Source organism: Nothoprocta perdicaria, unplaced genomic scaffold (genome assembly GCF_003342845.1).
Source record: "Nothoprocta perdicaria isolate Ctin4 unplaced genomic scaffold, notPer1 scaffold_52, whole genome shotgun sequence".
NCBI lineage: Eukaryota > Metazoa > Chordata > Aves > Tinamiformes > Tinamidae > Nothoprocta > Nothoprocta perdicaria.
In genome coordinates, this window is record NW_020455777.1 from 2,012,462 (window position 1) to 2,036,560 (window position 24,099).

The 24,099-nt window shown below is 42.0% G+C and overlaps 1 protein-coding gene across 3 annotated transcripts in view; it reads left to right on the plus strand.

Annotated features, from left to right (window-relative positions):
* The window catches only part of MAP3K5 (mitogen-activated protein kinase kinase kinase 5), an 89,105-nt gene that overhangs the window by 61,375 nt on the left and 3,631 nt on the right, over window positions 1-24,099 (plus strand). For all 3 annotated transcript variants that reach the window (XM_026048171.1, XM_026048169.1, XM_026048170.1), the window contains 14 exons: window positions 2,935-3,030; window positions 3,296-3,374; window positions 4,830-4,963; window positions 8,594-8,721; window positions 9,346-9,482; window positions 10,222-10,327; window positions 11,237-11,394; window positions 11,872-12,049; window positions 12,812-12,832; window positions 14,003-14,180; window positions 14,276-14,444; window positions 17,683-17,868; window positions 20,596-20,701; window positions 23,289-23,532. In XM_026048171.1, the coding sequence (XP_025903956.1) occupies window positions 2,935-3,030; window positions 3,296-3,374; window positions 4,830-4,963; window positions 8,594-8,721; window positions 9,346-9,482; window positions 10,222-10,327; window positions 11,237-11,394; window positions 11,872-12,049; window positions 12,812-12,832; window positions 14,003-14,180; window positions 14,276-14,444; window positions 17,683-17,868; window positions 20,596-20,701; window positions 23,289-23,532 (1,920 nt within the window). The remainder of the gene's footprint in view (window positions 1-2,934; window positions 3,031-3,295; window positions 3,375-4,829; window positions 4,964-8,593; window positions 8,722-9,345; window positions 9,483-10,221; window positions 10,328-11,236; window positions 11,395-11,871; window positions 12,050-12,811; window positions 12,833-14,002; window positions 14,181-14,275; window positions 14,445-17,682; window positions 17,869-20,595; window positions 20,702-23,288; window positions 23,533-24,099) is intronic.

Sequence of the window (24,099 nt, forward strand, 5' to 3'; positions counted from 1 at the left end):
TTTTTTTTTTTTTTTTTTTGGCATTGTTAAGCCATTGTGTAGCCAGTAGTGTTTTTAATGTACCCTACTGTGCTTATTATTTAAATATTCAATTGTCATTTAATTTGCCAGTTAAGATTCCAGTCTATGATCATCTAGACAGATGTCCAAAAAGACCTGGAAAACTGTAGTAAGAATCAGTAGAGCCAGGAGTCACTGTGAATTCTTGAAAAGCTCGGTGGCTGCTTCCTTGAGGCACTGCAGGGGGAAAGAAAATCCTTATGTTATGCAACTACAGAACAGAATAAGGCTGTTTTTGTAACATATGTGAGTTTCTGATCATTTCCTTTCCAATATCTTCCAGGTTTAGRCTAGATCTATTGAAGCCAGATAGTCTTTGGAGTGGGACATACTTCACAACCAGACCCGCTTCTGATCTGGTTTTGGATCCAGGCTGCTTTGGGCACTTTTGAAGTCCTAGACTTAAAGCTGTCTAAGAAGGGGGAGTTTCAAGCTTAATGAGGCTTCCCAGTCTTTCTAGACTAGTAAGAAGCAGCTGTAGAGGTACAGACTTAACATACAAGGCAAGACTTTCTACATGGTTTGGAGACTTTTTCAACAAAAACCTCTGTTACATAGGGAGTCTCTTGGCAGCAGGGCTGAACAGACAGCTAGCACTGGAGTGACTAATGGTTTTGTTAAATACTTGAAGGAAATGATTGAGGGGACACTTGTTCCATGTGTTCCTCCTGAGCCAGTGTAATCAGCACTTTATTTCATGAGTAATAGAGTTCAGCTCTCAAGAACTGCAAGGGGACCCGAGAAACACTAAGCAGCTCTGCACCCAGTGCTGAGTCACACGGTGTGTGCAGGAAGTCATGAGAACCAAGTTGGATTTAGCAAACTCATTGGTTGGAGGTTTGTGCTGTAACAGAAATAACTCTGCTTGTGTCATATGTCCCCTCGCCTTCTTGGGCACAAATGTATTATTGAATTAAGTCAAAAAGTCCCGTTAGTCTCAAAATCTTCATCGAAGCTTTGGGAAAATAGCTGCTGCCCAAGGTGCTTCGTGTCTTTCTCTGTTATTTTTAAAAAACCCTGGTGTTCTGCAAAGCTGATATCTCTATGAGCAGGAGAATACAGTCTTTATTTTTCCGATTAGAAAAAGAACATAGCAAACTGAAGTTGCTAGACTGAAAGTGGAATAGTCCTGGTATCCAGAAGCAGCCTTGGATTATGAAATAATTGCTACTTGTGTTGTTTCCATGGGGAAAGGGCCTCACAGATCATGCTGATAAATGTAGTGTTTGAAACACAGCAATAAGCTTGGATTTAGATCTGCCTTCAGTTTCRCCATAGGTGAAGGATTAAGAGCAAGGCTGTTGCTCTTCCATCTCWAGTTCTCCTCTCGTCTTCTCTGACGTTCGTGGAACTGGGAACCTTGTCACGGTGCTTAATCCTAACCACAACCGGGAAAGGGGTCTCTGCCCTTAGGAAATAAGCAGAAATTTCTTGAAATTACTTCTGCCAATGCTTCTCTGCTTTTTTCTCTCCTATTCCATTGAGAATTGTTGGTAAACATGCTCGCAGCACTTGCAGTATTTGTCGCTGACAAGCAGGAGTCCTGGCTGCAGCCAGGAGCTGGGCAGAAGGCCGCACAACATTGTCCTTCCCTGCCTGACTTCTCGGCTTTGCAGATTCATCTCCACTTCTGCTGTCGTAGAAGCCAATGAGTAGGACATATGTTTGGTAACTCTGAAAATGAGGCATTTCCTGAGCAAATTACCCAGCTTCTTTGTATAAATTTGGAAATTTTGGAGTCTTTTTTTCTAATTGTTTTTTTCAGGGAGGAAAACAACGTATAAGCAAATGCAAACACCCACTTAAAGACTTCAAATATTTATGGCTTTGCCTGACCTCTGTGTATACCCCACATTCTTGCCCTTTTATTCACTCCTATCTCAGTAACTGGTTTCTGTGCCTGTCAGGTTTATATCACATGAAACTTTGGAAGAATGAGCAATTCTCTTAATAGCAGTAGGACTCTGGAGAGTTCACCTATGTGTTAGTAAACCCTGGTGAATTAGAAGTTAATTTGTAAACTGGAGGCAGTGACTGTCTTGCCCAATATGTACCTCACTTAACACATGTCTWTTTCCTGACATACAAATAAATGAGTTACAAAACCCAAAGATATATGTTTTTAGTAATGRAATTCATTCTTTTTTCTAAGTAACTTTATGAAGTGCCTATTTAAAATGTTTTTATTATCCCCAAACTCATCCAAAGAGCCAAAGTTGTTGCTGAAATCTAAAGAAATACTTCAGCATTAATCAGCTCTGCTCAGGAAGCCTCTGGCACAACATAGAAGAGTGCTGTGCTTTACTGTTCTCTCAGTGGATTAAAGCCATGATGAGTATGTTGATCCAGCTCAAGTCAATTGATTTCATTAGGATCATAGATTTCATCTAGTATTTTAAGAATGTAGGAGACTTCATTTGTCGTTTCCTCAAATATTTTATTATTCTCTTATGGTAACTCTGCTAACATCCTTTTTTCTTATAATACATTAAGAATCAATTCTGCTGAATCAGCTCGACATGTGATACTGGGTGTGTGACGAACTTGCAGAAARCTCATTCAGATAGGGCTGGGTATTTTCTTTGAGGAGCCCTGTAAGGACAGTATGGAGTGGAATTTAAGGACCTTACTGCAAGTAGGACTGTCTTTTTGGCACCGTGTTAGCTAGAGGCAAGTAGAATCCAACCTTTGGAGGGTAAAAGAAGAGAAGTTTGCAACAAAGCAACATGCCATGGCTTCTTAGTGCGTCGTGGCTTCTTAGATTTMAGCTGACACTTTTTCACAGTACATGGGCTGATTTGTGTGGTTGGACTCAACTGGTAGGATTCCAAGCACATCTTCCCCATAACAYGTTCTGCTTGCCTGTTCTTTCAGCATTTCCAAGTTTGAAGAGCGGTGCTGTTTCCTCTATGTGCTGCACAACTCGGACGACTTTCAAATCTATTTCTGCACAGAACTTCACTGCAGGAGGTGTGTCCCACTTATTCATCATTCATCATGGGCATTTACATCCACTTTTTATATGTTATAAAAATGTGTAAGAAAATGCAAATTTTGGCTGTTTAGTCTCCACATAAACAGAAAATATTATTATTTTGTCCCCAAACAAGTYGCTGTTGCACTGAGTTCATACTTACTGCAAACCTTTTTTTATTTTGTTCTTTTGATTTATTTAGAGAATTATTTGTGATGCCCTCATACTAGGTCTCAAATGCATATTTGTTTGCTTGAACAGGTTTTTTGACATGGTGAACAGTATAACTGAAGAAATAGGGAAGAATGATGATGGGGAATGTGATGGAGACTCTCTGGAGGTACTGTTTATTTTTTTCAACAWAATAAGAATTTGGAGCTTTTAATATAGATTTTAATATAGATTTTTGCCTGGGTGGGAAAATTAYTTATCTCTTCACCAGAAAAAAAAAGACCAAGATTATCTTTTGACAGTTTTTTTTAATTGTCTAGTGTATAAATTAATCGTTCTTGGTAATTGTCCTCATATAGCATTTATAACCAGCACTGCTAGATGTCTTTTCAGTTAGCACACTCAGAGGGTGCTGCACTTTGGGGTTCTGCAGTCTTGTGTGTAGCAGRATGACACTTGTTAGGGTTCCCTGACAGTGGCCGAGTCAGGCGGTGTTGGGCCCTGTTTAAGGAATTTTAAAACCCGTGTCCTGAAGTCCTAGTGGCAGCCTGGACTGACTGGCAGCCTGGACTGACTGAGTGTTGAACCCAGTGCTGCGTCTCACTTGGATGCTGACATCTTATAATACACCTAAGTTTGGAAATGGGACAGACAGAAGCCACTGGTGTGACTTGTGGGAATATGCAGTGTAATGAGAACTTGAGGGTGTGTATTTTAGAGGAAAAGAGGAAAGAAAAGCAAATTATTGGATGACTTGATTACAGTGGATAAGTATTTTTACAGGGAAAATAACTAAATGCTAGTGAGCTTTTTAATCTAGTGAAGAAAAGCAATGATATGAAGGTGAAGCCAAATAATTTTGAATTAGAAATAATAGGCATGATTTACCACGTGAGTAATTAACCATGGAAACAGGCTAGTAAAGGAAGCAGTGGATTCTCTGTATCTTTTATTGAAAAGATACCAGTCTTTATTTGAAGGAAAAGGGAGAGGGGGAAAAAAAAGCTTTCTTCGAGCGTGAGCTGCTGGGCCCAACGCTGGAGTGAGAGAGAAATCACTGGTCCATGTCAGGGAGGAGAAGGGACGATGCAACCGGCGGCCGCTTGGGAGCTGCCCTTGGACTCCATCCGTGTGGATGGAGCCGGAGGTGCCGTGATGGCCCCACCGCGCCGTCCCAGCCTGGCCCCGCACTAGTGCGGGAGGCTCTGCCGGGCTCGGGAGACACCGTCGGGTCAGGATCATGCCCGGGATGGCGCCCTGCTGCGCGTGTCCGTGCGGGAGCTGCCGGGCGGCGGCGGCGCCCGTGCCCTCTGTCGCCGCGTGCGGTCCCTACAGCGCAGCTGCAGCTCCCTTGGGTAGGACAGCAAGCACAGCTACAGCCAGGGGATAAAGGGCAGCGTGCCATGACACCCTTGTCCCGAATGGAAGCCACTGGGAAGGCCCTGCGCCCTGTACAGTTAATGGAGACACAGACGTGTCTGTGCAGTGTCTGGACTGTCCTTTTGTAGAGCCCTTCTTTGCTCTCCGTGGTCTGCAGAGAGTCTCCTAGAAGCCTTACTCGTGTGCATGCCGCCAGATGGAATAAATCCATTTCTTTTCTTTCATTTTGTGGTTTACTTTGCAGTATGATTACGAATATGATGAAAATGGCGAGCGAGTCATCCTGGGCAAAGGAACTTACGGCATTGTGTATGCGGGACGAGATTTGAGCAATCAAGTCCGAATTGCTATTAAAGAAATCCCAGAGAGAGATAGCAGGTATYGTAAATGCAGCTCATTCCAAATTTTGTGTGTTATATAGTTGGATCRTTAAGTAACACAACTAACAAGTTTGATGCTTAGAGGGTAACTGACATACAAAGAGCCAATAAGTTACCTGTCTTTGGTATTAAGTGGTCTCTTCAATTTTTGTTTCTAGACAGAAAAATACCAAAGGAAATGGTGACCACTGAGCATCTAGATGTTTTCAGATTTTGGCACTGAGGGGTTACAATGTGTCTTCTTTCCAAAGCAAATGCARCTGAAATATCGAATCTCATCTGAATACCTTGTGATAAGCCCTGTATTCTTATGCATGCACATATATGTTTTTATCATAGCACYACTCATATTCTCGGTCTGTAGAGTTATAGTAGAATACAGTAAACTGTAGAGTTTAAAACTCTGAGCCTGAATTGTTGATAGAGACATTTCCCTTTTTGTGCACAATTCGTCATGCAGTCTCTTAACATGAGACTAAAACATGTGGAACTGTAGAATGGTCTTTTCATCAACAATTTTTAATGCGTATATTATGGGCTTACTGATCTCCTCATCTATAAAGGTTGCCAGRTAAAGACCAGACAGTTAGTGGCCGTAGTAACTGTATATTTTGAAGACAGCAATGAATTTGTGTCATGAATATAAAGGTTTCTACAAATGTTGTAGTAGAAGTGGTAGCAAATCTYAGCATCAAATTCAATGTATTAGTTGTCAAGTTATTCTTATTCTTAAATTTTACAATAACCTTTTCTTGTTTGYGGTCAGGTGACGTAAGAGTCATTTCTTAACACAGAACTTGTGTGTCTGAATCTTTAAAGTGGTTCTCTGGCACATTGTAAAATATTATTAAAGTCTGCAATTTAGGCAGATTTTTCAGAAAACTAGCAAAGCAGTCGCCTTTTGGCATGATTGATAACARAAAAATAAATTCTTCCTTTTTTAATAATTAATTTTTATAATGGAAATTCTTTTTACATAGTCAGAATTTCCCTGGGTAGCAGGAGGAATCGAATGCTAAGTGACTGCAGGCAGAATATCAGGCATRCCGAAAGGTGACTTTTTGCCAATTATTTAAGTTGGGAATGAAATCTATATTTGGAAGTGTCCTGTTTCCTTTTGCCACTTTTGCCTTTTTGGTTTGGTAATCTGATCTGTTGGATAGCTTCTCCACCAACAGGGACAAGGTCCCATATTTTAACATGCTGCAGTTTCTCTGTAGGAGGAAGTAACAGGATCCTTGCTTGCACAGTGCTCAGTCTACAGCTCATTACCAGGAAGGAAACTGGTTTTAGCCATCTCTGTTTCTCAGTTGTCTTAAAGAAGGTGTTAGTGTTCAAAGCAGCACTTTCAAGAGGCCGTTCATGCCTGTCCTGATGGCTGTTCTCATTTTCATCTACAACGTTAGMCTGGGGGGTAAACCCACCAGTTGTAGAAAAGGAGCATTATTCTCCACACCCTATCCTATTGTTATAATAATTATATTGGATCCTACATGTTGACAGGAGGCCGTGTAAAGACTTCCACGAAGTTTTCTTTGTGTGCTCTAAGGGCACACTTTTCATTAAGCAGAAACTTTCTTTTATTTGTCGTATCCTGAAGAGATGTTCAGATGCCCCTACTTTTTCTTTTGGTCGAGTTTTTAAGAGTTCAGGCTTCACTTGCTGCTTGATGCTGCAGTTGGGTGAACGGGTATTTCAGAATATTTCAGAATATTTAAGGTTGGAAGGGACCTCTACAGATCATCTAGTCCAACCTTCCTGCTCAAGCAGGCACACCTACAGCATGTGGCACAGGGTGGCATCCAGGCGGGTTTTGAAGACCTCCAGAGTAGGAGACTCCACAACCTCCCTGGGCAGCCTGTTCCACTGCTCTGTCACCCTMACAGTAAAGAAGTTGCTCCTCACCTGGAGACGGAACTTCTTGTGTTTCAGCTTGTGGCCATTACCCCTCGTCCTATCGCTGGCCACCAGTGAGAACAGCYTGTCCCCTTCCTCCCTGCATTCTCCCTTCCTGAACTTATACATATTAATCATATCCCCTCTGAGCCGTCTCTTCTCCAGAGAAAACAGGCCCAGCTCACTCAGCCTCTCTTCATACGAGAGATGTTCCAGTCCCTTAATCATCCTGGTTGCCCTTCTCTGGACCCTCTCCAGAAGCTCCACGTCCTTCCTATACTGGGGTGCCCCAGAACTGCACACAGTACTCCAGGTGCGGCCTCACCAGAGCTGAGTAGAGGGGCAGAATCACCTCCCTTGACCTGCTGGCAACACTCCTCCTGATGCAGGGTAACTACCTGGCCCCAAAGGAGAGGAGCTCACGTGCACTTTTYCCTGCCAGCTTCTGGCCTAGTGCTTAGCTGGCACTCCTGGCACTACTGCTCTCCTGGCTCCAGGCAGAGCTGCTTCCTCAAGCTCAGCCAGCAGAAAGCCCAGCTACGTCTGCCTTCGGTACACCAAAACCAAAACAAACCAAAAATGTTCTGCCAGTTCTTTAGAAAACCACAACATCACCCGTATTGGTGCAAGGGCTGTGCTGAGATCGGCCTGATGAAGGTGAATGAATAAAATAAATACTAGGGCTGTTTGTTTTGGTGCAAGAAGCTGCAAGGTGAAGCTAGCTATTACTGTTAGCGTTTCCTCGGTGCCTCCTCCTGGCGCTCAGCACCCCCTGCTGCTGCCTGCAGTTGGACTGACCAAGGAGCTCTCTGTCCAACACCTTCTTCAGCAGCCTGGAAGTCGAGCTGCAGATTTTAGTGCCTTAGTGGCAATGATCATTAGACTCAACAGATTGTTCCAATTTTGCCAGATAAAATATTAAATCTGGCAACTGACCTGATGGGCTGTGTGTGACTCACTCCTGGCTGGAAGGGAGCACATCAGCTTCTGAGGTCCAGAGTCCCAGTGTTGTTCCACCCTGGCAGGGTTTGGACTTTAGCAATCTGCCTGGCAAAATCGCTGCTCAAACGTCTCTCTGAAAAATGCTTCACCTTTGGCCGAGCTGCATTTGCTGAAAGTGTTCTGAGTTCTTTGCAACGCCTCCCCATGGAARCATCTGACAGCTCGCCCCTCTTGCTTTCGGATAAGCCCCCTGCATGAACTAATTGAAACTTAGATGGTAATTTGTTTTAATTATTGAGCTGGTTATTATAGTCTGCTGACTTTCTGGTTTCCTTTGGCCTTAGTTTGGATCCAACTATTTGCCCAAATRTTTATTCTCTTCAGGTTGGGCTGGAGAATTCCTTTTCCACAAGCTCTATTTTGCTACCTCTGTTTGTTTATTTATAGATACGTATATCTAAATATATATAATATATATRTATATATATGTGTGTGTATATATATATATAAAGTATATATGTGTATATATRGGGTGTATGTGTATATGTGCAATATTATATATTTTGCTGGATATAATGTWATTTCTAAGTAATTATGTGTATATGATTTTTGGTACATGGAGTTCATGACCACTGTTGTTAAAAATATCTAATATATAAATATTATTTTACTGTACACAGTACCCCAGTATCGAGGTGCCATGTGCTTCATAAGACCTCAACTCCTATGGTAGGCACAAGAATTTGCCTTTGAAACTCAGCATTGCATAAAATGTTTCTTTCATTTGCAGGTATTCCCAACCTCTCCATGAAGAAATAGCTTTGCATAAGCATCTCAAACATAAGAATATTGTCCAGTATTTAGGTTCCCTTAGTGAGAATGGCTTCATTAAAATATTCATGGAACAGGTGCCTGGTGGTAAGTTGGGGTTTGATGGGTTTGGAGTTTTTTTTTATGTTTTAAAAATACAAAACCTATAGCCATAACCTTTGTTTAGCATCTCTTTAATGGGAAAAATGGAAAGGTCAGGTACCTGAGTTCCCCTGGTCATGGGGCAGGTAAGATAGGATACAGATGTAGCTCTGATGCGGCTGTGTCGCCTGAGCTCCCTCTGTCTGCAGAGCCAAGGTGATCCTGCACAGACTGCTAGTCTYGGGTGGCTAAATCCTCCCTGTGGGCACAGCCATGGAGAGCGGGGCTGAGGGCTGTTCCTACTCAAAGAGCTTGTACCTGCCCAGGCATGGGAGAGAGATGAGCACCTAAACTGGGGGGCTTCTGCTYGGCCTGTTTGCAAAAGCCTGTGCTCCTGAGCTGCAGATGAGGCCAGTGGAAATATTTAAACTCCCTTTTCAATTACATGGGCAGAGGATGATGCAAATAAGTGTTATCCATGAGAGGCCTCTGGTTACAGAAGAGGAGTCTACACTTGATTTGAAATTGCTATTCATTTTTGTTGTTACCTTTTTTTTTTCTCCCCCTTTGAAAAAGAAAGCAGAATTTAATTAGGCTTTACTCTCACTTTTCTCCTTTCCAAAATTATAGGCAGCCTTTCTGCTCTTCTACGATCAAAATGGGGACCATTAAAAAATAATGAGCAGACAATTGGCTTTTACACCAAACAGATTCTTGAAGGATTAAAATACCTCCATGATAATCAGATAGTGCATCGAGACATAAAGGTGAGAAACTGTCCTGAAAATGATGTGCAAAAGCAGTAATGTACTGATCTTATGCTTTGCTTGGGAAAGAAAGGAAGAATGGTTCTCTGTACTTTGATATGATTAGCAGATCACACATGACTACAGTTTTATTGTTGGAGTGACTTGCAGAGATTTAGCACAACAGTTATGTCTCCAACTAAGCATTTATTTTGTACTTAAAAAAGAAATATGAAAGTTACTCATTTTCACATACATTCTGTGCTGTTCCACAGTGTTAATTTTGGTCTGCATCAACAAAATGTTTTTATTAGAAGAAATAACTTAGATTAGCACTACCATTTAAAATGTGATAAAGATATATTTTTTCTTTTGATGTTTTCAATTGCATGACCAAACTTGCTTAAAAACTATCAGGAGATTGTGGAGGGAATATAGGCAGGCACTTTCGCAGTGAGATTCCACTCCTTCAGATCCATTTTCTTTCTTTTTTTCTTTTTTTTTTTTTTTCCTTCTATTTTGGTATTCTTTGAAAAAATCCTGTAGAAAGATGCGGAAATTCTCTTTGAAATGAAATTTCTTATAATGGGATTACAGAAGGCAGGAACACTCTGGAGTCCCATTTCATCACCCTAGCAAGAGCCTTGGGGAGCAATTGCTACATATTAAGAGTACATTATTTTAGAGCTGTGTGTTGCAAGAAATCTKAAGTGAATAGTCAGCAGAGAAAAATAATGGGTCTGAATGTTCTGTTCTCCAGGGTGATAACGTGCTTATCAACACTTACAGTGGAGTGTTAAAGATATCAGACTTTGGAACTTCCAAGAGACTTGCAGGAATCAACCCCTGCACTGAAACTTTCACCGGTACGTTCCCGGAGGAGACCCCTTCCCTCGCTCCGGCTGTGAGGGTGGGCTTGCAGCCCACAGCTGCTTGGCTTACATATTGATTCAAAGTCAATGAAAGGTTGCTGCAGCTACAAGCTATTTCTGCCCACCTAATCCTCAACTACAGGTTGTCTGTAGTGCACTGCTCAAAGAGAATCCTGCCTGGGGAGTTTCCTTTGAGAAAGGGAGGTCCTCTACAACAGAGGGGTAATGTCTGTCTTCCATCACCTTTGAGTCTGTCTCTTGCTTTGACCCCAGAACTGCCACCTGCAGARTCTGTTCTTAACTTGATCCTCACTCAGTTCTTAGTAATGTGGTTTGGACTTGCAATCATTCAGAGGCACCATATTAACTAATAATGCATGATGAGAAGCGACTGTTATTTTAGTTCCATCCTCTATTAAATTCCTGCTCTCTAAAGTCAACAAAATGCCGAGTGCTCTGTCAGGATGGTTCCCATACATCAGAGGAAACGTTCAGAGCACCTGGTCATCCAGACTTCATTCATTTACTTCCTTTGCCTCTTTGAATGCACTTCAGAATAGTCTTCCTTATTTTAATCTTGATCGTGTAATACAATAAACRAAAATTAAAATTGATCTAAAGCTTATTGAAATCACTAATAGTTGTAATTGACTTTGTAAGGGACGGGACCAGATGAGTAGATGATACCAGATGCTTCTAGTAGCAACTAAATTTAGCACCAATATTATGATTTGGAATTTTGAGTAGTATTTTGAGKTTTATGTCAACTATTTATGAATATTCCTTAGTTGTGAATAAGAGCTTTTTTCAGTCTCCTGATAWTACTCATTCCCCACTGATTTTGTTCACGTCTTTTTTGTGTTATTCGCATGTCCAAGTGAAAACCGAGTACTCTTTCAACAGGTACCCTTCAGTACATGGCACCAGAAATCATCGACAAAGGCCCCCGTGGCTACGGGAAGGCTGCAGACATCTGGTCCCTGGGGTGCACRATCATTGAAATGGCCACAGGGAAACCCCCGTTTTACGAGCTGGGAGAACCGCAGGCCGCCATGTTCAAGGTCAGGCGCCTCCCTTGTACCGCTCCAACTGGTGTTTGTAAACCCAGGAGATCTTATGACTGTTTTGGAAAAGCTGGAATTGGAGATTGCAGGAAAAGAAGATAAAGGAAATGCCTCGTTAATGAGGATGTTAAGAAGAATGAGCTGATTCAGCTGAGTGGGAGTATTGTATAGTTTTGAAGGGAGTAATTGAGCAATAAAACAGCTATTCACCAGCCTGGGTATTTAAAAAAAAAAAAAAAAAAAGAGCTGAGAAAAGAAGTAGCTTTCTGTTTTGTGAGAGCTCCTCTTGGAACTGTTTTTTATGTAGTTGAATAATTATACAGTTTGTAATAATTTTATTGTTTGGGTTAATTAAGTTTTAATAAAGTAATTACTGTCAGATAATGTCCAAATATGGTAAAGACCTTTTTGATCCTGTTTAATATCTGAGAAAAGAACAGTGCAGGCCAGTGCATTTTCCTTCATCTGTCTCAGGTGGGAATGTTCAAAATACACCCCGAGATTCCTGAGTCCATGTCTGCAGAAGCCAAGGCTTTCATACTGCGCTGCTTCGAACCCGATCCTGACAAACGAGCTTTTGCTCACGAGCTGCTCGTGGACGAATTCCTAAAGGTTTCAAGTAGAAAAAGGAAGTCTCCATCAAAGCTCTCAGGTATAGTGTTGCTGAACGCACTTTGGAATTTTTCTCTAAGTAATGATACTGTTTCCTAAAACTGCTGGTTTAGTCTTTGGGATGGAAATGGTAGATCCCCACTTCAGTTGAATTTTAATCATAACCTTTTCCAGCATCTTGCTGCGGAAGGGCTGTAGTATTCTACTGTCACAAGGGCACAAAGTGATTCAAAAGAATACAATTTCTAAGTCTTTCTCTAGGTTTATGCAATCTATTTTTAATGTGTATATTCTCCCTTTAAAGAATGCACAGCCTGTATTGTGTATAATGCCATTATATGATGTTAAACCTCAGCTGAGTTTTCTGTATGAGCACGAAACTCTTTGTTCCTTGGCAAATGTACACATCCCGCATTATTTTTCTTTCACGTGCTAATCGCCCCTAGCATTCTGCATTATGGGGCATAACCAAGGAGTTTTGAGAGTAGAAGTGTTTTTATGTACATATATATATATATATATATATATATATATATATGAAAAAAAGTGCCTTCAGCAAATTTTTTATTACTTAAAAGAAGAAAAAAAAACAGACATGGGGTAAATTTAGATGAAAGTTTTGACCTCTTTTTCTAAGTTCATTTTTCATTTCATGAAATTATATTTATTTAAAATGAGATTGCAGGCAGGAGAGTACAAGTAGTTAGTACGTAAAAGTGGGAATAGAGGTATCCTTTAGAATATACTTGTATCTTCTCACTTGATTTTAGATTGTTTAACTTGTTTTGCTTTTCTTTCACAGCTCTTTCTGCTAACTCAAATGGTGAGTTTTAACATATTTACCTATCAAACTTAAATGTGTAGACACTGCTGTTACCATTTATTCTGTAATATACTACAGCAAAACATGGCACAGAGAAGTAAGCATAATTATGTAAAGTGATCTTTCTCAGTTGGGAAGCTTTAATTCTTTGTGTGGATTTAAAATAACTATTTGTAATCAAACCAGACTATGGCTTGCTTTTCTAGGCAGGTGGCAAATACAGGCTTGAAAAGCTACATTGCTGTTGTAGGGCCATTCAGGGGAAATTTAAGGAGGATGCCAAAAGGCTATTGTTTGTTATAGCAACAGAGCAAGGTTTATAGAGAAAGATAACATAAATATTTTTATTAGACTAAATTCTAGATTTGAAAAATCAGAATGCATTTGGGATATTTTGTCTGGTCTGAGTACATAATACTCATCTCTTTAAGAAAATGAACTGGGGAGGGTAGAAATAAAAATAAATWAAAAAAAAGAGTGGTTCTCTTCAGGGTGGGTTTTAAAACATCAAAGCATGTTTTAAAAAAATGGATATGCGTGGAATGTGTAGCAATAGTTTCTTGCAGCACTTGGATGTGTGCTCTTGATTTAAAAACAATCTGACTTAACATGCATGCTTATTATTCAAGCTTGTGAAGTATTTAAGCTTAAACAAAGTAATATGTGGTTTAAAAATAATATATATATATTTCTCTATTTTTTTTACACTTCAGTAAATTGGGCTTAATGGAATCAATCTCTTCTCTATGAAGTTAAAGTTTAAATTCTTGCAAGGGATTTGAGTGGCTTACCTGCATGTAGAGATACCACATTATTTCTGAGAGTGTGTGTTGATGATATGGAATGCACGTTCACTCCAGTGGTGAAATTTGCCAAGTAAGCTTGCAAAAAGCCCGGTATTTCCATATCTCTTCCAATGAAGCTTTTCAATAAAATTGTCTAACATTATATTCCAGAAGAACGAGTTCTGGGGATTTTATTTTGATGTTATTGTGTGTGTGTGTGTGTGTAATGACAATTAAAAAAGACTAGAGACTTTTTTAATTAAAAGACTAGACTTTTTAATTAAAGGACTAGAGTCTTTTTTCCCTCTGAGTGAATAACCTTTTCACTTCAAGAGTGCGATAATGCTATTTAACTCTAATGTTCTGAACGTTCCTGTATGACTAGAGTATCTTCGGAGTATATCCTTGCCTGTTCCTGTTCTGGTGGAAGATACAAGCAGCAGTAGTGAGTACGGCTCCGTCTCACCTGATACGGAGTTAAAGATCGATCCATTCTCTTTCAAAACAAGAGCTAAATCCTGTGGAGAAAAAGATGGAAAGGGAATCCGGTCCCTTTTTCTGAGGTGAAGAGCTACCTGGCATTTATATTACACCGTAGTTTAGGTACATTGCATTGGGATTATTTTGTTAATGTTTCTTTCTACTGTCTTCCCTTAAGCATCCCAGATGAGAATTTTGAAGATCACAGTGCACCTCCTTCACCTGAAGAGAAAGATTCTGGTTTCTTCTTGCTGAAGAAAGACAGTGAAAGGAGGGCYACTCTTCACAGGATATTGACTGAGGACCAAGAAAAGGTGGTGAGGAACTTGATGGAAGCTTTGGCTCAGGTAAAGTAATTTCAGAGGGCAACAAAAATTCTATATGTTTTGAACACTTGTCTGCAATTRTTTTGAACATTTAAATACACATACTAAAGCAACCAAAAAAAAAGAAAAAAGCTTTGACCCTGAAAGCACATACATTGTAAGAAGTAGTGTTTTTTTGTTTCACTGAGGCTCTTAAAAATGGGCACTAAATTGTATTTATGCTGGGGTACATATGCCTCATGTTATTTGTAAATAGTACAGCTGTGTCTGGACTTTAGTGATGGCTGACATGTCTGGAAATGAGTGAGCAGTGTGCCCTCGTGGCCAAGAAGGCCAATGGGATCCTGGCCTGCATSAGGAGGAGTGTTGCCAGCAGGTCAAGGGAGGTGATTCTGCCCCTCTACTCAGCTCTGGTGAGGCCGCACCTGGAGTACTGTGTKCAGTTCTGGGCACCCCAGTATAGGARGGACGTGGAGCTTCTGGAGAGGGTCCAGAGAAGGGCAACCAGGATGATTAAGGGAATGGAACATCTCTCATATGAAGAGAGGCTGAGTGAGCTGGGCCTGTTTTCTCTGGAGAAGAGACGGCTCAGAGGGGATATGATTAATATGTATAAGTTCAGGAAGGGAGAATGCAGGGAGGAAGGGGACAGGCTGTTYTCACTGGTGGCCAGCGATAGGACGAGGGGTAATGGCCACAAGCTGAARCACAAGAAGTTCCGTCTCCAGGTGAGGAGCAACTTCTTTACTGTKAGGGTGACAGAGCAGTGGAACAGGCTGCCCAGGGAGGTTGTGGAGTCTCCTACTCTGGAGGTCTTCAAAACCCGCCTGGATGCCACCCTGTGCCACATGCTGTAGGTGTGCCTGCTTGAGCAGGAAGGTTGGACTAGATGATCTGTAGAGGTCCCTTCCAACCTTAAATATTCTGTGAATCTGTGAATCTGTGAAAACCATGTCTTCATGGTATTGTATTTTTGCCAGTGATTTTCAAACAGATCTAATTGAAGGTGTGAGATTGACTAAGGTAGAATAGAGCAGCTTGAGAGATGATTACAGAGATGCCTTTCTTGCGCTGTTCTGTGGATGTCTGGATGGAGAGGARGTTAGGGTTTGTAGTGTACTCCGGCCTCCTACTAGGTTACTGCACATGAAATACGGCACTAACTGGTGCCTCAGTGTATTCCAGCTAACAACCATAAAAGTGGAAGGCAAGGATCAAGGAGTGGGCCTTCCACACAGCAGTTTGGGAGCACATATGGAGGAGAGGGAAAATAGAGGAGAAGAGGGTGCTGAGTTGCAGCAAACAAAAATAGCTGCAGAGTAGCCTTTTGTGGGGGTGATCGTGATGTAGCAGTTCAGGATGACTCCCTATAGATTAGGCCACCACTGTCCTGCTAGATGTTGCAACACTGAGTCGGGGCAGCGTGTTTTTCAGTCGTGTTTGTAATTTCTTAGTAGCTGTTTGACTCGCTTCATTCTCAAGGCTGGGAGCCGCATGATGTTTGTATAGAATGTGGTGAATTGGTTTCTAAAAGGAGCAGTGGTTTGACAAAGTRATGCAAACCAATATGATTCTCGTGTGTGTACCACAGATAATATAGTTGCATTTGCTTCCATGCCAGTAAGAAAAGCTTCTAACTCTTGGAGGAAGCAAAACAAAATAAACAAACAAAATTGGTAATTGTAGAAAGTTTTAAAATAGAAGATGGCACTAGAGATGCCTGTGATCCYTGCTTTGCTGTTATAACAGGTGCATCTGTCAGCATGTGTGTGAAAGGGATAACCAAAGCGAGCGTGAGAGGCTGAAAATGGCAAGGGGTAGGGAGATCTCTCCATAGCTCCTACAGCCTGAGGACGAACTGCACTTTGCCCAGCAGGGATGTGCTCTGCACGGCCCCCAAAGGCTGACAGGCAGAACCACTGCACACACAGAGCTCCAAGCACACGGCCGTGGGGCTGCAGAGCTCCAAGCACACGGCCGTGGGGCTGCAGAGCTCCAAGCACACGGCCGTGGGGCTGCAGAGCTCCAAGCACACGGCCGTGGGGCTGCAGAGCTCCAAGCACACGGCCGTGGGGCTGCAGAGCTCCAAGCACACGGCCGTGGGGCTGCAGAGCTCCAAGCACACGGCCGTGGGGCTGCAGAGCTCCAGGCACACGGCCGTGGGGCTGCAGAGCTCCAAGCACACGGTCATAGGGTTGCTACCCCTGCAACAGGGTGCAGAGCTCTGACTCCCAAGCACAGTCTGCTGCCTCAAAGAGAGGGACTCTCTTCTGCTGTGGAAATCAATGTTATGCATCTTTACTCTCCATAAATACTTAATTTCCTTCAGAATAAGTTTCTAATGTGGTATGCTGAATGGGCAGAATGGTTTTATCTTTCTGATTTCATTTGTAGATTTAGAAATGAAATTTTTGTTCAGTTGGCATAACTTTAAAGAGTAAATACAGCCCTGGCTGTTACCTAGATACTCTSATCAATGCTTTGGAGCTTTTTGCTGTCAGCTTGGTAGCTGACACAAAACCACAAAAGCTTCCAAAAATAAGTGGGTGAGTGGTGGGTTGTGGTGTATTCACTACACTTAGAGTGAGAGACTGAGTGAGAGTTAGAGTGAGTTAGAGTAGAGCAGGCGTACTCTAAGAGCAGGTAAGTGTGAAAGTCCCTTATGAAGAGAAATTAAGCATGCTTGGAAGAAATAGTCTCTGAGTGTTTTGCTTGGCCTTCTTATCTCCTCTTTTAAAAGCCACTGTGGGACTTCACAGGTTGTTGTGTCTCTGCACACATTGAATTTATGCTTGKAACAGAGAAATGATGTAGTTACTGTTGCATACTTTATGCTCACRTGGGAGAAACTGAGGCACTGCAAAGTAGAGGAGTGGTTTTGCAAATAGAGGAGTAGTTTGTAATATTTAGTGGGCAGTGCATTTGGTCACATCTTTTTGCTTCTGTTTGACCACACATGCAGACTATAATCTGTATGTATCCTTGACAAAGTCAAGTCACATTGTAGGAGCTCTCACAGGTCACATTGTAGGAGCAGGGAGCTCCCGAGTSGGGTGGCAGGTTACAATGCAGGGCCACGAGCTTGGCCAAGAGCTCTTGGCACTGCATCATAACCTGCCCTCAGCTGCACCATTGCCTTCATTGCAGCAGACTTTCTGTGAATCTCTACAGCCAGGTGACATTTTTGGCTCAAGTCCCTGGGTACCTCTCAAAAGGTAACCCTCAATACCATTTCTTCTCCTTTCTCTCCCTGTGACAGGGAGCTGAAGAGCCCAAGCTGAAATGGGAGCACATCACGACACTTGTTTCCAGCCTCAGAGAATTTGTGCGATCCACCGATCGCAAGATCATCGCAACGACCCTTTCGAAGCTGAAGCTGGAGCTGGACTTCGACAGCCAYGGAATCAGCCAGGTGCAGCTGGTGCTGTTCGGTTTCCAAGACGCGGTAAGTTGTCAGCCTCCCCAAACTTTCTGGGTGCTGGAACCCCAGAAAGCATCCAACCCGGAGTCAGAATGAATRGGACTTCAGTAACTTCCTTTCAGAGATACCAAAACGTGAATATTTGAAGGCTGTGAGTTTCTGGTAATAAAAGAAAAAGAAAAAACAACAATAAAAAAGACCACAGCCACAATTTGGTTGGGTTGCTACGGGATCATGTGGCAGGATGCAGAACCTAAGTACAACTGTTAACTGTCCAGTAGTTTTCTCTGAATAAAGATATAGAAGGTTCCCCATAGCTGTACAAATATTACACCATAATACTACAGTAGAAGAGCCTTTAAAAAAATCTCCTTTTGAAGTGATTTCTGCTAAAGACAAAGATTTCTGCTAGATCACCATTGAGTTTAAGGCTTATTCTGCATAAATGCAAAACTCTTGAACTCAACTTCCCTTATAAACAAGTTCATTAAGCCACTTTGTCCCCTAGATTATAGTTTGTCTGCCATATGATCCTGCATTGAACCCCTCTTTTGGTATTTTTGGCTAGCAATTCTGCCAAATTGGGCATTTTCATTTCAAATTACAATCAGCAGGACAAATAGGAATAAAAATAACTTATATTTTTTTACATGGGGTGGAAACTTGAAAGTTATTTTTGTCAGTAATRAATGCAAAATTTACATTTTCCTACAGTGAGCAACCAAGCACACACTTGAATAACCTTTAAATAGCTAGTTTACCAAAATTATTTTTTTTCTCCTTAAGGTTTGTGTTTAAATGTTAGCCACAAACAATCAGACTTGATGCTTAGAGTGAATAATTGCAAGTGCAATTGTGCTGAGCATCACTGTGTTTGGACAGGCATCGTATAGCAAAAATGAAATGATWTTGCAAGCAGACTTTCCAGGTGGATGGTTTGCGAGCGCTTAAGTCTCGGGCACTCCGAGAGGTACAAAGAGCTTGCAGGAAGGACTGCACAGCATTTACACTGCTGCATAGGCAGCACTGGCAGAGAATTAGATGCTGTTTACCAATAATAAACCCTTCTTATGTAAGATGAACCTGTAAAGGAGAGAATTCCCCAAGTGAGAGGCTTTTCTTTGAGTCTTCACTTTGCCTATGCTTCCTTTTGACTGCTCTCCATCTAACTGATATTACTACTGGTTGACTTATGAAATAAAAATGTACTAGATCAAGAAAAACACGGATTTCTCTAGTAGGTGGAACACTGAAATCTGTGTCTGCGCCAATCTCTTGGGTACCATAGAGACTGGGATATTGCTAAGAGTGAGGGAAAATGGATCCTTGTTCTCTGGGCTTAATAACATACCCCGAGGCGATGAGGCTTGATATTCGGGATACCCTCGGCAGCGCAACCCGGACCGAACTTGTGTGTGGTGCTGTCAACACCGCAGCCCGCACGGGGCTTGGCGCTTCCCGCCAGGGCCCGTCCTGCTGCGCTGGCGGCACGCGGAGGGCGGCAGGGCCGCGTCCCGGGGCCAGGGGCCTGCGGAGCCGCCACCGTCCCGCTGCGGAGCCGGGGCCGCGCAGCGTCCAGGGGCCATCTCGGGCTGCCGCCGACGCCAGGGAGCGCGGATTTGGGATTAATCTCGCTCACCCTTAACACATCCTCAGAGAGCAGCAGCTGTGTGACGGTGGGTACCTCTCACAGAGGGGCTATGGCAGTCTGACAATTAGATTAAGCTCTTTCTTTTTTCTTTCAAAAGATATAAAAGTATCCTCTTGCCACATATTCCAGTAAGCCATAGCTGCTGCTCATGGTTGTGCTTTGTTTCTTTATTTTATCTTTTTTTCCATAAGGCTTAGAGTAGTTTTTATAACTCTATAAACATATGTGTTCTTGTAACTTCTAGAGTTTTACAGACTTATAGATTTTGACTGTTTCTATACCCAAAAAACAGCATTAAGGGTGTTCCCTGCTATTGCCATTCACTGTGGCTAGCCATTTTGTTCCAGCACCGTCACTTCAGTTGCTTCTTCCCTGTCATTTGAGTGCWGAAAATCTCTTTTCCTAAGAGAGAGACATTCCTGCAAGTTGCACAGAGCATCCATAGGGTCTGAAAACAAAGTTTGTAATAGGTCTGTAGGGAATTAGGAGTAACCTAACGTAGGCAAAAGGAGAAGGAAAGAAAATGGCACAGAATACAAATACAAGGCCCCAAGCCATTTAAACCAGCATTAAGTATTTTCTGAATCAAAAGGAAGTAGCATTACATTAGTTCTTCGATATTTCCTACAATTGTACTTTAAAATGGATAACTATGTTACCCAGGCAAAGCAGTCAAAACCCGTGCCAAAAACAAGGAGATGAATTAGCTTAAGTTATGAAACTTTCATAATAGAGTCCTTGCTTTTTGTTTTGGGGCACACATTTTTCAGTTTCTGCCCATGAACATGAAGGTTAAATAAACTTCAGTATCATGGTCGTCAAAAATCTCCCATCACAGGAATTGGCACTTCACGAAAAATAGAAAATATTGTAAGACTTGGCAGCTTCAGCCATTTTATTGCTATGTTATGACCATTTTCTTCACTTAATGGCAACATGAAATAGTTTGAGTTACGTGCTTCAATACAACACCTGTAAGTTCAAACTTTTTAAGTAATACTGATCATCTAGCACAATTTAAAGTTCTGGGGTTAAAGTTACATGGCAATTTAAAGTCATGTACGACCTGACCTGACCTGACCTGTCCTCTCTGTTGCCAGGTCAACAAAGTTCTCCGAAATCACAACATCAAGCCGCACTGGATGTTTGCACTGGACAGCATCATCAGGAAAGCTGTGCAGACTGCTATTACCATCCTGGTCCCAGGTGAGTCATTTCTTAGTATTCGGCAAGGGTTCATTACCTGATCCCTTGAGGGGAGTGCCTGAGGGCAGCACTCATGGTGCTTCCCTTAACATTCTGAAACCAGCAATGAGCCTTTTCCTGTTTCACAACTCAAACATCTCCAAGCGAGTTGTCCAAAGTATTTTGGAGAACACCTTTCTGAGGTGTGTAATTAAAGCTATTTTGCAAAGTAGTAGCCATCCACTGCTGTCCCAGGCACTCTGAGGTCTCATTAATCAGGGCACAGTAGTGTCCCTTGAAATGCCGAGGAGAGCTAACCTACCCAGCACAGGTTTTACAAAGCATGGATCGAGGGTTTGCTTGTCTGAGCGCTCAGGAGCCTCCTGGTAAGAAGCTGGGCAAAGCAGATGACCGGCAGYGTGCTGCTACAGTGCTCTCTGCTATGGCTCTGGAATATGTGGCTTAGCTGAGGGAAGGAGTCCAGGTAACCGGAGCCGTAACCCGTTCTCTTGACCTGGGTTACCTGTTTCAACAGGTCTCTCTGCTGCTTCCTAGYGTCTCATCCCCTCTCCCTCGCCCTCTACTGGGACTAATGGTGAAATACGTTTTATTGCTCCAGCTCTAAAGTAAAAATGATTAGGTTCCTGTTTTCTGCAGTGGGTAAAGACTTAAATTATCAACAGGGGATCTGAAAATTCCAGTAAAATGTATGGCTCTTCCTCTTGTCCTTGGTATTTTCCACATCCCCAGCACAACCTGCAAGGTATAAATGGGCTTTTTGTGAGCCTTGAAAGTCACAAGGAAAATCTAACTTTTGACTAGAATGCTGAGTATCTTTAATAGACATGTATGTCATTACTGTATATCGGCATATAATAAACTTAATAAACTCTTCTTTTGTTAATTACACATAGTCAAACTTAAGCTAAAACTTAAGCTCAGTAGCTTTCAGATCCTGGTCTTCTGCCTTTTCCCTAAGTGCTTTACCCAATTTCTGATTAATCCTCTCACTTTCTTCTGATTATTTTTTCCCCATGGGTAACATTTAATTATGAAGGGTCTAATATTTCTAAAAACATCAGTGTTTAAAGAATGATAATCAGTAGATATTGTATTGTTCTGCTTATTGGTGGATGACTTGCATGGGCAAAAAAAAAACCCTTCTGTTCCTACTAATTCCAGACATTTCAGGAAAGCTCTGACATATTTGCCCAGTGCAATAGCACTATTTGAGTAACTGCCGTACAAAAAATCTGCTTTCTTTAATGTAGCCTATAAGCACAGCCTTGATGCTTTCAGCCTTGAAAAGGACRTAACATTGAAATGAAGAAATGGATCAAGGAACAAATCTCGGTTTTGGAAAGAAGARGAGCGGGCTTGTCAGTTTTCTAGAAGAAAGGAAAAACTTTCAGAGAACAAGTTTGATTCAAAAAGTGTATGCTTTTAGTGAGGAGACCAAAGGGAGTGCTAGCACTGAGCAGTTACAATTGAAGGAAGGAAGGGAGGAAGATCTATTATTAAATAGTTAGAATTAAACAGATGTTGTTACAGTAATGGATTTTGTAGGAACATCACAGGCCTTGTATACATATTTTGCATACCTGGTAAATTATGGTAGCAAGCTTAAACAGGGTGTTTGTGTGTTTGTATATGCACATACACATACACACACACACACTCAGCTTTACTGAAGTTTATATCAGAGTTTACATATAGCTTTGTGTCCATGCATGAACGTACACTGTGGACATACGTTGTTACAGAATAGGCACRGTTATACCTGGTAGGTCAAAGGGAGGTTTGCTGCTTGAATTCTTGGGAAGGGCGCCTGTTTSTTATTTCCTCTCTGTATCTTTGCCTGTAATTTTTTGGTAAATATGGTACTCTTATAGTGAGAGAGTGCTAAGTATAACAGAATAGGAGCACCAAGAATATTTGGATGAAAGAAAAATAATGGTTATTCATTTAATAAAATGATTCAGGTCAAATACATGGAAAAATCACAAACTGCTGAGAACAGAATAAAGAAAAACAAAGTACTTTTGCCACACAGAAAACTTCAGCTTARTAGCAGAAAAGAGATTTGGGGATTATTTTGAAAAATCTCTAAAGCTTTCGATCCCCTGTGCAGCTGTGAGACATTCACAAGACACGCAGCTGTTCTGCCTGATAGCTGTGATAAAATCCAAGGCGGTAGAAGTGGTGCCCGTTAATGGCCAGCAACGCTCGTTCACGCGAGATGAGAGAAGAGCAGCAGGCTCCCCACGGCCCTCGGCAAACGCCGAGCCCGTCGTTGCACCGGGCAGCAGGGAGCATTCGTGCTGCARGTTCTGCTCCTCGGCCTGGCTCTGCACAGCTGGACAACCAGTGCTGGCCAACACGGAATCCCTCTCATCCAGATTGTCCCTTCCAGCATTCAGTAGGCAGCAACATTCATGTTGCAGTTGTCTCAGTGGCCTTAAAACTCCTGGAAAGCATCTTCTGTCCTCTTGCTACGGACATTTCAGGTCTGGTTTAACCAAAGCTCCAGATCATCTGTAATTACTTTGTCTTCTTTTAATTTTGTTTGATATTCTTTCTTTTGCYTATGCTCTAATGTTTCTAACAGAATTGAGGCCACATTTTAGTCTTGCCTCTGAAAGTGATACAGCAGATCAGGAAGAGATAGAAATTGAAGAAGACCAGGAGGAACAGCCCCAGAGCCAAGCTGTCCCGCAGCCTTGCATCGTCATGGAAGATGCAGTAGCTACCTCAGGCGTGAGCACGCTCAGCTCCACCGTGTCCCATGACTCCCAGGCCGTTCACAGGTCGCTGACTGTCCAGCTGGGGAGACTAAAGTTAGAGACAAACAGGTAAGCCCGGGTGGGTGTCGAGATACCCGGGACTATTTGTGACAGTATCTATTGTTTTGCACATAAAAATGTATATGTTACAATACAAATGACAGCGTCAAAAATCTGTAGAACTGCAAGTATTAGTTTATCTGAAGGTCAGCATTCGGTGATTCTTGGTATCTTGTATTAGTCTTGGTGCTCATTTCACAATGGTGCTCCAAGTTAAGGTCTGACTTGATTTCAGGTTCCCTTTCAAGGAAAGTCTGAAAAAGTTGAGCTTGCTGCCAGACTTCTGCTCTTTCTCTCCTTCATATGCTGCGTGAGGCTGATGAATGGTGTTGTGTTTTGTTTCCATAYGGGCAGAACTTGCTGTTCCTTTCTGTAGTTATTCTCGGGGAACAAACACAAGCTATTTGACAGCCACACATAAACTGCTCAAGTAAACTGCATCAGACTTGTTTTGTGCACAGAATTCAGTGCAGGAGGATCGGTGCTTACAAGCCCTACGTTTTTATAAAAGACATTTTGTTCATCAAAGAAAGATGGAAAAATAAGTGTGTTTAAAAGAAGAAACGATTCTTAAAT